Source organism: Mesoplodon bidens (genome assembly GCF_964165515.1).
Source record: "Mesoplodon bidens genome assembly, chromosome: 19".
Taxonomy (NCBI): Eukaryota; Metazoa; Chordata; class Mammalia; order Artiodactyla; family Ziphiidae; genus Mesoplodon; species Mesoplodon bidens.
The window spans coordinates 33,089,461-33,104,297 of record NC_138179.1 but is presented as its reverse complement, the minus strand read 5'-3'; the positions used below and the strand labels follow the sequence as shown (position 1 = coordinate 33,104,297).

The 14,837-nt window shown below is 42.2% G+C and overlaps 1 protein-coding gene across 16 annotated transcripts in view; it reads right to left on the bottom strand.

Annotated features, from left to right (window-relative positions):
* The window catches only part of CEP112 (centrosomal protein 112), a 390,168-nt gene that overhangs the window by 143,697 nt on the left and 231,634 nt on the right, over window positions 1–14,837 (bottom strand). For 13 of the 16 annotated variants that reach the window (XM_081218503.1, XM_081218517.1, XM_081218505.1 and 10 more), the window contains one exon: window positions 4,688–4,921. The exons of 1 other annotated variant lie outside the window; for it this stretch is intronic. In XM_081218503.1, coding sequence (XP_081074629.1) covers window positions 4,688–4,921 — 234 coding nt within the window. The remainder of the gene's footprint in view (window positions 1–4,687; window positions 4,922–14,837) is intronic. 2 more of the 16 variants (XM_081218514.1, XM_081218516.1) reach the window with 1 other exon arrangement.

The window sequence follows — 14,837 nt, the reverse complement described above, 5'->3', positions numbered from 1 at the left end:
CAAGAGGATTATCTATCAATTCATTAGAGCTAATTCGAATTTTTATAGTGAGAACTCAAATATCTATTAATTTTTAAAACTATCTTTAAAAAATGTTATGCTTTGCATTTAACTTACTAATATGAAGGGAATTACAACAATAAAAAATGAATATTTGAATATAAAGGTGTATCTTGTCCTACCCAAAGTACATATAATGGGTTGAAACCAAATTTGGATGAATCAATGGCAATTTTTAATTTATTCATATTACCATTCACAGTAGCAGAAACTGTAGAACTGAATTTCTAAGTTCATCGTCACTCTTTTATTCACTTAGCATTTATGAATGCCTACTTTGTACGAGGCACCATGCATGATCCTGAAGCTTTGGAAACGAGTATTTCACAAGGACTGTTTCAGGGAACTCACAGTTCTGTTCTTCACTGCGTGGGGAACTCCTCCAACTAGTTAAGGAAAAGTATGCATCAATGGGAAATGCAAATTACTCTTCGCATCAAGAGCAGGGCACTTGTATTTCATCATACGGACTCTGGAACTCATGGCACTAACATGGCAACTTAACGCTCTCCTCCTGTCCCCCAGACCCTCCTGATGCCACCAAGTGCCTGCATTCTAATTCTTTATCCACGTCAGCTAAAATCACTCCACTTAAACCCCGCTTCTATCTTCCTGTATCAGTTGTGTTCTCAGTTCAGTACAGGGCATTCCATTCTTCCAGACTCACCCTGCCATGCTCTGTTCTCTCCCTGCAGAGCCCCAATCCTACCCGCGCACATTCCCTCCATCCCCTTCCTTCAGCTGCATCCCAGCTGTCTGCTCAGCCTGCAGCCTGGGGGTCCCATTCGTCTTGAAATTCCTCACTCTGCACAGACTGCGGTGATGCTTTACTAAGGATGCAGATGACATCAGACAGAAGCTCTTCTCAGGTCTCGTCACAGACTCCTTTGTATCCTTCCCAATTCTCTCCTTCCTTCTTCCCCCTAGAAAGTCACGGTTCCTGCCATCCCCTCCTTAACATACACAGGTGAGCACCCACCATGGGCCAAGTTTTCTAGACACTGGCAGTACAGAAGTGAACGAGATAGACAAGGTCCTGCTAATGAGGTTATGGTCTAATGGGGGGTGGGCGTTGCAAATAAACGAGTAAAAAAATGAAGATGTATTCAGAGAGTGAGACGAGCTGTGAAGACCTCGGGAGGTGCTGAGGAGGGAGGGGGACAGGACGTCAGCTAGAGGTGGGGCTGCAAGGAGAGCGGGGGACGAGCGGGAGGACAACTATAGGAGAACGTGCGCGAGAGCATCCAGGCAGGGAGAGCGAGGCGGGTCCCAGGAGCACAGCCCTGCCTGCCGCGCTCACGCCCTCGCCGCTCGGGTCACTAGCAGCGGTGGTGCACGGGTCTCTCGTCCCCCTCTCCCTCTTCCAGGCATTTCCAGGTGTTTCCATCTAGGCGCCCTCCATAACTCCCGCTGCTCTCCGGGCGACACCTCCCTGGAGCGTCAGGCTCCCCCGCATCTCCAGCCCCTCGCTCCTCCCTCGCTGACCCCTGCAGCCCTGCTCCGTCCACACTGCCACCTGCAGCGCTCCGTCCAAGGTCATCAACGATTCTCGGTTTCAAATCCTGGGGCCCTTCTTTCACCTTCATCCTTCCGGGTTTTCTGTCACATTCTTGGCAAGCCTCCTTTCCAAATACCCTCTTCCTTCCTTCGCACGAAAATGCCTTCTTCTCGCATCCCTCTCACCTTAACGACCCTTCTTGGACTGTCTCTCCGACTTCACCGAGGGAGCCCTCCCCAGCTGCTGGTTTTCGGTCTGTACTCTCCCTGCGCAGGCCCCATTCTGGAGCTACTCCTCCGGTCCTGCTCTTCCTGGGATTAGCTACAAACGTCCCTTTGACCGCAAGGGAACATCACAGCGGGGTCCAAATGCAACTGACGTTCATAACCGACTTCATCCTCTTCCCCGGACCAGAAACTGTGACATTCCCCATTCATCCAGGGCAGGGTTTATTACCTCACAAGTCTAATCAGCCCCTGGCTGGGCTGACCCTCAAACACGCCTCCTCTGGCCCGTGCTCACCACTAGGCCCCCACCACATTCCCGGACCTCTGAGGTGCCCTCGGGGACCTGTCACCTGGATTAATCCAGTCCTGCCAACTACCTCTGCTCCATGGCACCTTGGAAAGATTCTCCTAATCACCGCTTGAATCTTGACACTTCATGGCTGAAAAACCTTCAGTACCTCCTCACTGATACCCCATGAAGCCTAATACCCACCACAGCTTTGGAGGCCGTCGGCGACCCCTGCCATCTTCAGGCTCGTCACTAACCACTCTCCCTTGTTAACCGCTACACCACGTACACGGGGTTGTTGGCTCTTGCTGTTGTTATTCCTGTGGCTTAGAACCTATTAGCAAAATCGTACACATCACCTGTGTCCAGTTCAAGTGACATCCATCTCTTCCAGGTAATTTCCCCTGATTTCCTTAACAGAAAATCATTTCCCCCCAGTTCACACTCTACCTTGTGTTACAGTTATCTGTGTACGTGTGTGTGTCCTGCAGCCATTACTGTTTTATAATCCCCTTAAGGACAGTGCCTTTCTTTCCCTTTTTCTGTGTAGCCCCGAAGTGCCTGGGATAATGCCTTTGAGATATAGAAAATATTCAAGAAATGCTTGCCAAAGAAATTACCTATGGCTTCTAATACTAATTTCTTTTATTATCTGTAACCTGTCAATTTGTTAGTAACACATATAAACCTATACTTGAAAAATTCATCTCCTATTAAAAAGAAACCTTTAAAATGTGAACACGTGGTTCAAGAAAATGAAGGCCTAAACTGTATGTTTTATAAGTCTGGCTTTACTATGTGCAGTGTTTTATAAAAATCGAGGTGCATTGGTATCCATGCCATTTAAGCACATTTACTTGGAGATACTTTGAACTTTTGGCGGCAGTGAGCAGAGCTGAGGTGCGGTGTGTGTCAGTTCCCAGCAGCTCCCCATCGGTCTCTCCTGTGCGCTGGTCAGGGGGCTAAAACTACCCGGTATCAGGACATTCCCCAGTTCCTGACACCTTGTATACTTTAGCATCAAACAGCATGATTCCGCACTGCTCTGATGGAATGACCGCTAGCATCCTCACTGGGGGTACAAAGGCCCCTCAGCCAGGTCGTGTCCCTGTGGCCTGCGCAGCTCTTGCCGTCTCTCTCAGCAAAGGGCACATAACTCTGCTTGCTTCGTGGCTCCAGCAAGTCGCCTTGGAATCACGCTGGGCAACTCACTCACACGTTCTCTCTCCCTCCGCCTCTCCCCCGACCCCCCACTCCCACGTCTGAACCCAAAGCAGATCCCATCAGCTCTGCCTGCAGACCATCAGACCGTAACCCAGCCGGACCCGTGTACCACCTTCAGTGCTACTGGCCAAGCCCAGCATCTCTCAACTCTGGTCTAAATCACTGCAATAGCTTTTGAACTAGTCTCCCCACTTCCACCTTCACCCTCGGCAGGCGGGCGTGGTCCGAGAGCCTGTGCAAATGCGTCGGGTCACATCAGCCCTCTGCTCCAAACCCGCCAGGCTTCCTCCACTTATGGGGGTCAAAGCCAAGCCCTTGCAGTGCCCCCCACAGCCCTACGGGGCCCGGTCGGTCCCCAGAGGCCTCGTCCCTGACCTCAGCCCCTCGTCCTCCCCTCCTCCGTCATCTTTCCCAGCCACACCGGCCTCCTTGCGGTCCCTCCAGGAAGCCAGGCGCACTCCTGCCTCTTCACTCCTGCCTCTTCAGAGCCCTCTTCCGGTTTATCTCTGGGTTCAGAGCCAGGCTGCCACCAGCCCAGGCTGCTGAAATCTGACCCTCAGGTAAATGACGGTACTGATGCAAAGTAAGCACCTTAGGGCCACGATCCAGGTAAAATCAGTGGAGCAGCACCTAGAATGGCATGGTATGCTCTATGAAGGCTTCACATTTAAGGATCAAGAAGAGGTAGGAAAAAAGTAAAATTAGAAGATTCTTAAATTACCCTTTCCAAGTGTCTTGATCCCAGGATAGAGGTTGGTCTTAAAGAACTCAAGGGGCAGTTGACAGTTGTGACGATTAATAGCCATTCACTTTTACTACCTGATTAAAATATTTACACTTTTCCAGAACACCAAAAGAACAAATATTTGAGGCTGTCTCTGGAATATAAGTCAACTCAAAATGTGTAAACATTATATTGACATATATTTCAAAAATGTGTAATTCTAAAGAAAGTTCTTTATTTGAAATATCAATCCGGGAAAATATGTCATCATCTATGGGACACATAAAAAACTGTAAAATCTAGAAATGACCATTAGACAACATAAGAAAGATCTGAAACCTAGTCTCACCTTAGGAAAACTCAAGGTTATAGCCCAAATACTCCTAATCAGTATATTTGATAATATTATAACACTTTTCTCACAGTGTATATTTAATAACTATGGAAGGGATATTCCATACAATCCCTTCCACAAAACTCAAGGGAAAAGTCAGGAAACTCCCTGAGACATACAGCAAGACACTTAGATTGCTCATTTGAATGGTTTATCAACTGGAGAGTAACTCTAAGTCCACCACCTCTTCGAGATTAAATACAATGGTGGCATCAGTGGATTTCAAACACGGGTCTCGACTGTCTATAAAACATCCAGGTGGGCATCTTACCTTTCCCAGCGTCATCTCTGTCTCAGCGGCATGAGTCTTTTTCAGCTCTATTTTCATCTTTTCTGACTCAACCTTCAGTTTGTTGACAGCAGCCTCATGGTCCCGAGCAGTCCTTTGCTTCTCCTCTTCACGAAGAAGACTGAGCTCCACCAGCTGCTGCTTCCGCTGGGAGTTCACGCTGATCAGCTCTTCTCTCAACTTGTGGACTTGTGCCTCCATGTCAGCAATAATCTTCTTTTAAAAATGGGAAAATGGTCAGAGGATATGACTAGGAGAGCCGTAAAAGAACTGCAAAAGGCTACCAAACAAAGAAACTTCACTGCTTCCTTCCTCCTGCTTCCCTCCTTCTCCAATCCCATGCCACCCCTTCTAGCTCAGACAGAGAGCCTACCTAAAATCGTTTACCATATACATCACATTTAGTTTTATTTGTTTCAAATACCTATGTAAATGGAATATTACATGTACTCTTCTGCAACTTGCTTCTTCAAATAGGCAACATGATGTTTCTAAGATTCGTCTAGTACTTGCTACTGTATTTTTTGTTTTTATTTCATTGGTTTCTGCTCTTATGTTTGTTATGTCCCTCATTCTACATTCTTGGCTTTTTTATTCTTCTAACTTCTTATCTTGGATATTTAACTCATTTATTTTTATCCTTTCTTCTTTCCTGATTTATAAACGTAAGACTATAAATACTGCTCTACTATTGCTTAAGTTTAATCTCTTAGGTTTAGATACATGACATTTTCATTACCATTTAATTCAAAACATTTTGAACTTCCATTTTTATTTTTTTCTTTGACTTATGATCTACTTAGAAGTATGTTTCTTAATTCCCAAACCTATGGGGTATACTAGTTTCCTAGAGCTGTCCCAACAAAGTATGAAAAGCTGGGTGGCTTAAGACAATGTTTATTCTCTCAGAGTTCTAGAGGCTACAAGTCTGAAAGCAAGGTGCTGGCAGGGCTGGCTCCTTCTGGAGGCTCTGAGGCAGAGTCTCCCCCAGCTTTCGGTGGCTGCTTGCCACCTTGCCTTCTCGATGCATCACTCCAGCCTCTGCCCCCATCTCCTCGTGGCTGTGCTTGTGTGTCTGTATCTCTGTGTCCAAATTTCCCTCTTCTTATAAGGACAATGGTCACCTTGGACTTAGGGCTTCTCCTAATCGAGCATGACCTCATTTAACTTGATTACATCTGCAAAGACCCTATTTCCAAATAGGGTCACACTCCCAGCTTCTGGGTGGATATGAAATTTTAGGGGGACAACAACCAATTTAGGATGTGAAGTTTAATGACTGTCTTTTTGTTATTCACTTCTAAGTGCATTGTGGCCAGAGAATGTACTCTATACTACGTTACTTCTTTGAAAATTTTTGAGATTGTTTGATGGCCAGTTGTACAATTTTTTTTTTTTTTGCGGTATGCAGGGCTCTCACTGTTGTGGCCTCTCCCGTTGCGGAGCACAGGCTCCGGACGCGCAGGTCCAGCGGCCATGGCTCACGGGCCCAGCCACTCCGCGGCATGTGGGATCTTCCCGGACCGGGGCACGAACCTGTGTCCCCTGCATCGGCAGGTGGACTCTCAACCACTGTGCTGCCACCAGGGAAGCCCGTGTGGTATATTTTTATCCACACTTTTAAACCTTTTTGTACCCTCAAGTTTTAGCTATATATCTTATAAATAGCGTATATTTTGGAAACTTCTTTTAAAAATCTCATCAAAGTTTGTCTTTTAAAGGGGCATTTACACAGAAATCTCTTGCATTCCTATACACTAATGATGAAAAATCTGAAAGAGAAATTAAGGAAACACTCCCATTTGCCATTGTAACAAAAAGAATAAAATACCTAGGAATAAACCTACCTAAGGAGACAAAAGACCTGTATGCAGAAAACTACAAGACACTGATGAAAGAAATTAAACATGATACAAACAGATGAAGAGATATACCATGTTCTTGGATTGGAAGAATCAACACTGTGAAAATGACTAACTATCCAAAGCAATCTACAGATTCAGTGCATCCCCTATCAAACTATCAATGGCATTTTTCACAGAATTAGAACAAAAAATTTCACAATTCGTATGGAAACACAAAAGACCCCAAATACCCAAAGCAATCTTGAGAAAGAAAAACAGAGCTGGAGGAATCAGACTCCCTGACTTCAGACTATACTACAAAGCTACAGTAATCAAGACAGTATGGTACTGGCACAAAAACAGAAATACAGATCAATGGAACAGGATAGAAAGCCCAGAGATAAGTCCACGCACATATGGTCACCTCATCTTTGATAAAGGAGGCAAGAATATACAATGGAGAAAAGACTTCAATAAGTGGTGCTGGGAGAACTGGACAGCTACATGTAAAAGAATGAAATTAGAACACTCCTTACCAACATACAGGAAAATAAACTCCAAATGGATTAAAGACCTAAATGTAAGGCAAGACACTATAAAACTCTTAGAGGCAGAACACTCTATGACATAAATCACAGCAAGATCCTTTTTGACCCACCTCCTGAAGAAACGGAAATAAAAACAAAAATAAACAAATGGGACTTAATGCAACTTAAAAGGTTTTGCACAGCAAAGGAAACCATAAGCAAGACGAAAAGACAACTCTCAAAATGGGAGAAAATATTTGCAAACAAAGCAACTGACAAAGGATTAACCTCCAAAATTTACAAGCAGCTCATGCAGCTCAATAACAAAAAAACAAACAACCCAATCCAAAAATGGGTAGAAGACCTAAATAGGCATTTCTCCAAAGAAGATACACAGACTGCCAACAAACACATGAAAGGACGCTCAACATCACTAATCATTAGAGAAATGCAAATCAAAATTACAGTGAGGTATCACCTCACACTGGTCAGAATGGCCATCATCAAAAAAATCTGCAAACAATAAATGCTGGAGAGGGTGTGGAGAAAAGGGAACCCTCTTGCACTGTGATATAGCCACTATGGAGAACAGTATGGAGGCTCCTTAAAAAACTAAAAGTAGAACTACCATCGGACCCAGCAATCCCACTACTGGGCATATACCCTGAGAAAACCATAATTCAAAAAGAGTCATGTACCACAATGTTCATTGCAGCTCTATTTACAATAGCCAGGACATGGAAGCAACCTAGGTGTCCAACAACAGATGAATGGATAAAGATGTGGCACATATATACAATGGAATATTACTCAGCCATAAAAAGAAATGAAATTGAGTTATCTGTAGTGAGGTGGATGGACCTAGGGTCTGTCATAGAGAGTGAAGTAAGTCAGAAAGAGAAAAATAAATACCGTATGCTAACACATATATATGGAAGCTAAAAAAAAAAAAAAAAAAAAGGTTCTGAAGAGCCCAGGGGCAGGACAGGAATAAAGACACAGATGTAGAGAATGGATTTGAGGACACAGTGAGGGTAAGGTAAGCTGGGACCAAGTGAGAGAGTAGCATGGACATATATACACTACCAAATGTAAAATAGATACCTAGTGGGAAGCAGCCGCATAGCACAGGGAGATCAGCTTTGTGTCCACCTAGAGGGGTGGGATAGGGAGGGTGGGAGGGAGACACAAGAGGGAGGAGATATGGGGATATATGTATACACATAGCTGATTCACTTTGTTATACAGCAGAAACTAACACACCATTGTAAAGCAATTATACTCCAATTAAGATGTTAAAAAATTAAATAAATAAATGGGGCATTTAGTCCAATGTAGTCCATTAGTCTGTACATGCTAACATATTTGCCTTTATTTTTTCTCTTATTTTGTGCTGTTTGCCCTATGCTTTGTATGTTTTGTTTTTCTCCCCCCTTTTCCTTCTTTTATTCTAAATGAATAAATGTTTTCCTCTGGTTTGGAAGTGATACACTATATTTTCTTTAGTGCTCACAGTAAGAGGCCTCAACACCCATGTTTCACTTATCAAATTTTAAAGTTAATTATTTTTTATATGCTCTTAAACAACGAAAGAAACTTAGGACATTTTAAGTCCTGTGGCAGTCTCCCATATTTATATGCTAGAGTTGTTATTTTCAGTTTATTTCGTTTTTATCAACTCACTATTGCTAATTATTCAGTAGCTGCTTAGATATATCCATATATTTCCCCCTGTCTTGTCTCCTCATTCCTTCTTGCAACTCTGACCTTCCATATAAGCATTTTCCTTTAGCCCCAAGCACACCCTTTAAGTTCTTTAAAGAAGTTTAGTGGCAAGCACTCTCAGTTTTCACTAATCTGAAAATATTTTTAGGGGTGTTGTTGAAAAGTCAGCTGCTATTCATTGGAAGATAATTTTTTTTTTGTCTCTCTGGCTGCTTTTAAGATCTTCTCTTTGTGTTTTATATTCTTCAATTTTTTAATTTCTCTAAGTGTAGATATGTTTTTATTTATTCTGATTGGGACATGCTCCTCCTCTGGATCTGTTTTTTTATAACTACTGCGAAACTCTCAGGCTTAACCTATTAATTTAATGTCTCTGTTCCATTCTATCTCCACTCTTTATGAACTCACATGATATATATAGATCTTCCCATTCTTTCATTTCAACTAATCTCTCTTTCATATTTTTCATCTTTCCCTCTCACCTACATTCTAGACATTTTCTGTGTGTAATCTGCTCTCAAATCCATTCAGATTCTCGATTTCAGTTGTTTCGTTTTTATTTTTAGGAGTTTATTCTTTTCCAAATATGCATGGTAATTTTTAAACACCCTTGCCATTTTAGTATTTTCAATTCCTTTAAAACCTTTAACTTTACATCATATACTAACTATGACTATTTTCTATTCTGTGGCTGATAATTCCAGCATCTCAAGCCTTTGCAGGTCTCATTCTGCTGTTCAAAAACTTTTAAGACCCTGGTTCATGGTACTTTGTTTTTTCTCCTACTGTTTTGCATTGTTGTTCTTTTTAAGTGCAAGTTCGTATCTGTTGGAATTGAAAGTGGTTCTCTGGCAATCATGTGACTCTGACAGGGCCCTGGAGATGTCATCATGTCTGGACGACTTTAGAGTGAGTTCTCAGACTCGTTTTCCAGGACACGGTGACAGTGAGAGTTCAGGCATCAGACATCCACGAGCACTGGCTTACGGTTATGAATTTTCAGGGGCACCCCACTCAACGTTAAGGTTGTTTCTAGTTCACTTGCACATGGTGGGTGTGGCCCTTGGTGTCCCAGCTTTATGCACAGTAGTAGCCTAGATCCTCTACCTTAAGCAAACCCTGGACTTTGTTTTTCCCCTGTGCCCAATAAGAGGCCCCAAACTGAAGTTCAAGTTCACTCAGTTTTAGAAAAGGTCCTCAAGGTGAGAGTTGCCTCGGTGCTCTGCTTACACCTCTGGGTTTCTGTTTTCATTTCGATGTTGATATCTGAGTATCCTACCTAACTTAACAGCTTGTGAATACACTCAAAAAGATGTTCTTAAAAAAAAATTGTATCTAGCCTTTTTAGTTGTTTTCAGAGGGAAAGTAGATCAGGGAACCTAGCATGCCATGCTACCAGATGAATAGTTAGTTCAGGCTAAGGGGACTTCCTGCTGTTGTTATTATTATTATTATTGTCTATGCATTAGCTAAGAATGCAGCATTTTCTGAAACACAGTGATAACTGTTTTAGGTACTATGTACTTCAACAAGCACTGTATAAACCAACAATTTCTTGACCGGAAACTAGAGGACCCAAAAGTGACAGTAAGGACAAAAGTTACATTGGGATGATGGGAACAGGATACAAAGGCAAATACTGAGAAGTTGCTTTAAAAATCAAAATACCTACAATATGAGATTACCCCATTTTCCATAAAAATCCTGTACTCACTTATTCTGAATGCTAACAATTTTCTAACAATTTTACAATTTATATGAGCTAAATAATAATTGCTAGCACTTTGAGTATTGACTTTTCACCTGGCATCTGATGCAGATTATTTCATTTAAGATGATAGATGCTAAATAAGCCAATATGATAGATACTGTTAAAATCCAAAGTCTTCCTTTACCTTGGATTGGGGTTAGTTCATACTGTTTCAGCTACTGGCCCTGCCCCCTCTCGACACTAGATCAGAAGAGACAGGAATGACAGATGGCTGGTCAAACGCATTTATGTTGGAGAAGAAGAAATGGCTGAATGATAACAAATCTGAGACTGGGAGCTGGAGGTGACTGAGTGCTCCATTTTTATCCTAAAAAAGCTGATTTGAAATAGATGATCCCTGGGAAAAGTGTAAGAGGACTTTATATAAAAAGCTTTTTAAGTGCATTTGCTCCCCTGTTTCATGGATGTATCGATACCTGGATATTGGTACACAGCTCTAAACCAATTATCCTGAAAACAAGTCTCTTGCTTTCTACTCCTTGTTTTAAGACTCCTCCCCTTTGAACACAATATTTGGGCGTAATAAGAGAAGAGACGGTCAATTTAATCACGTTCTGAAACAGAAGAGAAATCTTCTAAGAGCAGATAGGCTTAGGTAGTGACAACAGTTATGTTCTTAGGGGACAAAATAATCTTTTAAAAAACACTCAGTGATATCGATACGGCAGAACAGGATGGGCTGCTGACTCTGTTTCCCAGAATCAACCATGGAGAAACCACAGGAGGCATGAATCTGAGGTATTAATAATGACAACCACTACAGCAATAAAAAACAACAGAAAAACAAACTCCAAGGAGCTCCTGGGGAGGACAAAGGCTGTCCTGAACTGCAGACCATGCGTCTGTGGAGGGGAAGGGGTTGCAGTCCGGGAAGAAAACCCGGAACCCCTAAGCTGAAAGAAGCGGGATGGGAAGAAAGCTTTGCCCTCTGCTCCCGCCTCTCCCTGCTTAGCCCTGGGGCAATCTCATCTGTCCCACTGCCATGTTGGAAACAAGAACCCAACATGGTGCTGCTCTGAGTCCGGTCAAGGCAAGCAGATGCCTTGCTGGGACGAGGAGCTGGAGAAAGCAGGTGCACACTTATGGAGCTTCTTGGGCACTCACGCTCTGCACTGTCCCCTCCAGCTTCCAGAACTAATGACATTCAACCTTAGAAAACTGTGTCCTCCTACTGCCATTTTGTCCAGGAGGTTAAGGTGAGCTCCTGGGCAGCAGACTTTCCCGGTGGAGGAGTTGTGAGTGGGGAGGTGCAACAATGAGCTGCTCTGCCTGAGGGTCCTTAACCTCTTTCTCCTCCTTCTAGGAGCTCATCCAGCAGGTCAGGAGCTGAAGCCTGGCCTTTTGCTCTTTCAGTAGAAGTGACCACCTAGATTATCTGATAGTCCCTGGGGAATAAAAGCTCGCCGGCCAAATTCAGGATCCCTGAGGAGCAAAACTACTATCAAGAAGCAACAGCAATGAATGGCATATGTTATCTGAAGCAGAATAACTGGAACAGGTGGATAAATATTTTTTAAAAGCATGATAAATATATATATGTGAGTATATATGCATAAAAGTATACTGAAAAGGGTAAGCAAATAAATTAGAGACACGAAGCAGAAATAAGAAGTCAGAAAAGAATAAAGAAGTGGAAATGATGGGAGAAAGAAAGGTCAGCTCCAGCCAGAGAAGAGAACTGTATACTGTACATATGATCAGATGGAAGAACTCTCCCAGAGGCACCAGGAAAAGGTCATGAGACGGGAACTATGAGAGAGAAGTTGAGACCTGTGGAGGACAGAGGAAGTGATGACATTGGGATAATGGAGTACTACGCTCTGAATGCCAGTGTCCCCGCAGAATTCACAGGCTGAGAATCTAATGCCCAGGCTGATGGTTCTAGGAGGTGAGGCCCCTAGGAGGTGATTAATGCCCTTGTGAAACGGGACTAGGGCCTTTATAAAAGAGACCCCTGAGAGCTCCCTTGCCCTCCACCGTGAGCACACAGTGAGAAGGCACTGCTGCAAACCAGGAGGATGTCCCTCAGAACGCGACCACGCTGCTGCTTTGACCTTGACTTCCAGCAACCAGAGCTGTGACAAATTTCTGTTTTGTATAAGCCACCCAATCTGTGGTATTTTGTTGTAGCATCCCGGACAAACTACGTCATGGGGTCTGAGAAAAAGAGACACGGAAAGACTTTATCCAAGTTCAATCTGATTTGAAAGCCTTTGCTTTCTATCACATACTACACTGTGTCAAAACAGTAAGAATTTCCCATGAAGAAGGATATTCATAAGCAGTATAGTATGTATTTTATTCATTTATTCTTACTGTGCACTTCTAATCCTTAACCTTCACTATGATTAGTACAAAGTTAACATCCAAAAGCCACAAGGTCATTAAATCTTCACAAAAAATAAAAAGAACAAAAAAAGTTAGTTTTCCACAGGCACTGACACCACTGCAAACTGAATTTCAATGTTTGTCAATGTACATAAAAATATTTTTAATGGTATAATCACTGAGTAGATACTGTTCTCCCTTTCCCCACATCTAATTTTTTATCTTTAGTCTCATTTATGAGTGTCTTTGTTATTTTTAGTGGCTGTTTGGTATTTCATCATTACAGTGTATCATAATTTACTTAATCATATTATTCTTGAATATCTGCCTTATTTCCAATTATTACTACATAGGTGACATGAGTGAATGAATTACAATATTTGGCTTTTAGGTTATAAAAGCCTACAATATTAGGCTTTTAGGCTCACAACAGTCCTCCAGAATTATTTGGAGAAACTCTAAGAATAACTTTTTAACTTTTTTTTCCAAATTGCTCTGCAAAAACACTGAACCCACTTCCAATGTGAACAACATGTATATGCGTACTTGTTCCTCCACACCCTTCCAGGGCTGCACTTCATCATTTTGTGTATTTTTATCAGTTGACTAGGTATGTAATGGTAACTTAGAGGAAGGCATTTTAAATTGCTGGCAACACTGATATGAATTGGCTTCAATCCAATGGTGATTTTCAAATAGAAAAACTATACTGAAAAATGTATCAACTAATTATGGAAAAATAAACATTAAATGAAAAAACTTGGGCTTCCCTGGTGGCGCAGTCGTTGAGAGTCCGCCTGCCGATGCAGGGGACGCGGGTTCGTGCTCCGGTCTGGGAAGATCCCACATGCCGCGGAGCTGCTGGGCCCGTGAGCCATGGCCGCTGAGTCTGCGTGTCCGGAGCCTGTGCTTTGCAACGGGAGAGGCCACAACAGTGAGAGGCCCGCGTACCGCAAAAAAAAAAAAAAGAAAAAAAAAAGAAAAAACTTGATGCCAAAGGCTTCCCTTAGGTATTTAATATTTCAATCATTACCATGTGCTGATAGCTAGAGTGATGAAACTGCCAAGATCGATTTGGAATAGATGTGTCATTTTTCTTTAATATTATAAATAGTAAGCTACAAAACTTCATCTATGTGACTGATATGAAAGAGCAGATTTATTCCAAAAATTCAAAATCTAATAAAGGTTGTGTCTCTAAGAGACAAACCGTCAGGACAGCTTTTAGTCAAGCTGACCCTCAATTAACAGTTTAAAAACATATAGACCAGAAAACGTGGAAGCAAGCCAAAAGTCCATTGACGGATAAATGGATAAGCAAAATGTGGGATACTGTTCAGCCTTAAAAAGGAAGGAAATCCTGCAATATGCTACAATATATATGAATCTTGAGGACATTATGCTAAGTAAAATAAGCCAGTCACCAAAAGACAAATGCTGTATGATTCTCCTTATATGAGGTACTTAGTCAAAATCATATAGATAGAAAGTATACGGTGATTGTCAGGGGCTGGGGGGTGGGAAGAAAAGAGAGTTATTGTTTAATGGGTACAGAGTTTCAGTTTTATAAGATGAAAAGAGTTATGTGATGGATGGTGGTGATGGTTGCACAACAAGGTGAATGTATTTAATATCACTGACCTGTACACTTAAAAATGGTTAAGATGGCAAATTTTATATTATGTGTATTTTAACATGATAAAAAAAATTATTACAAAAAAACCCCCAACAATATAAACCAGTTTCCTTAGAAAGTTAATGACTCTTTAAACCACCCTGAATCTGACAAGTCCTAGCAAAAGAAGAAAGAGGTTGAAACATCTTATAAAGGATTATGGATTGCCAGGATTATCATCCCAAACAAAAATTTTAAATGCACTTTATGAAAGCAAAATGTATTTAAGTTGAGGACATGTTCATGGTTAAGAAATAATCAT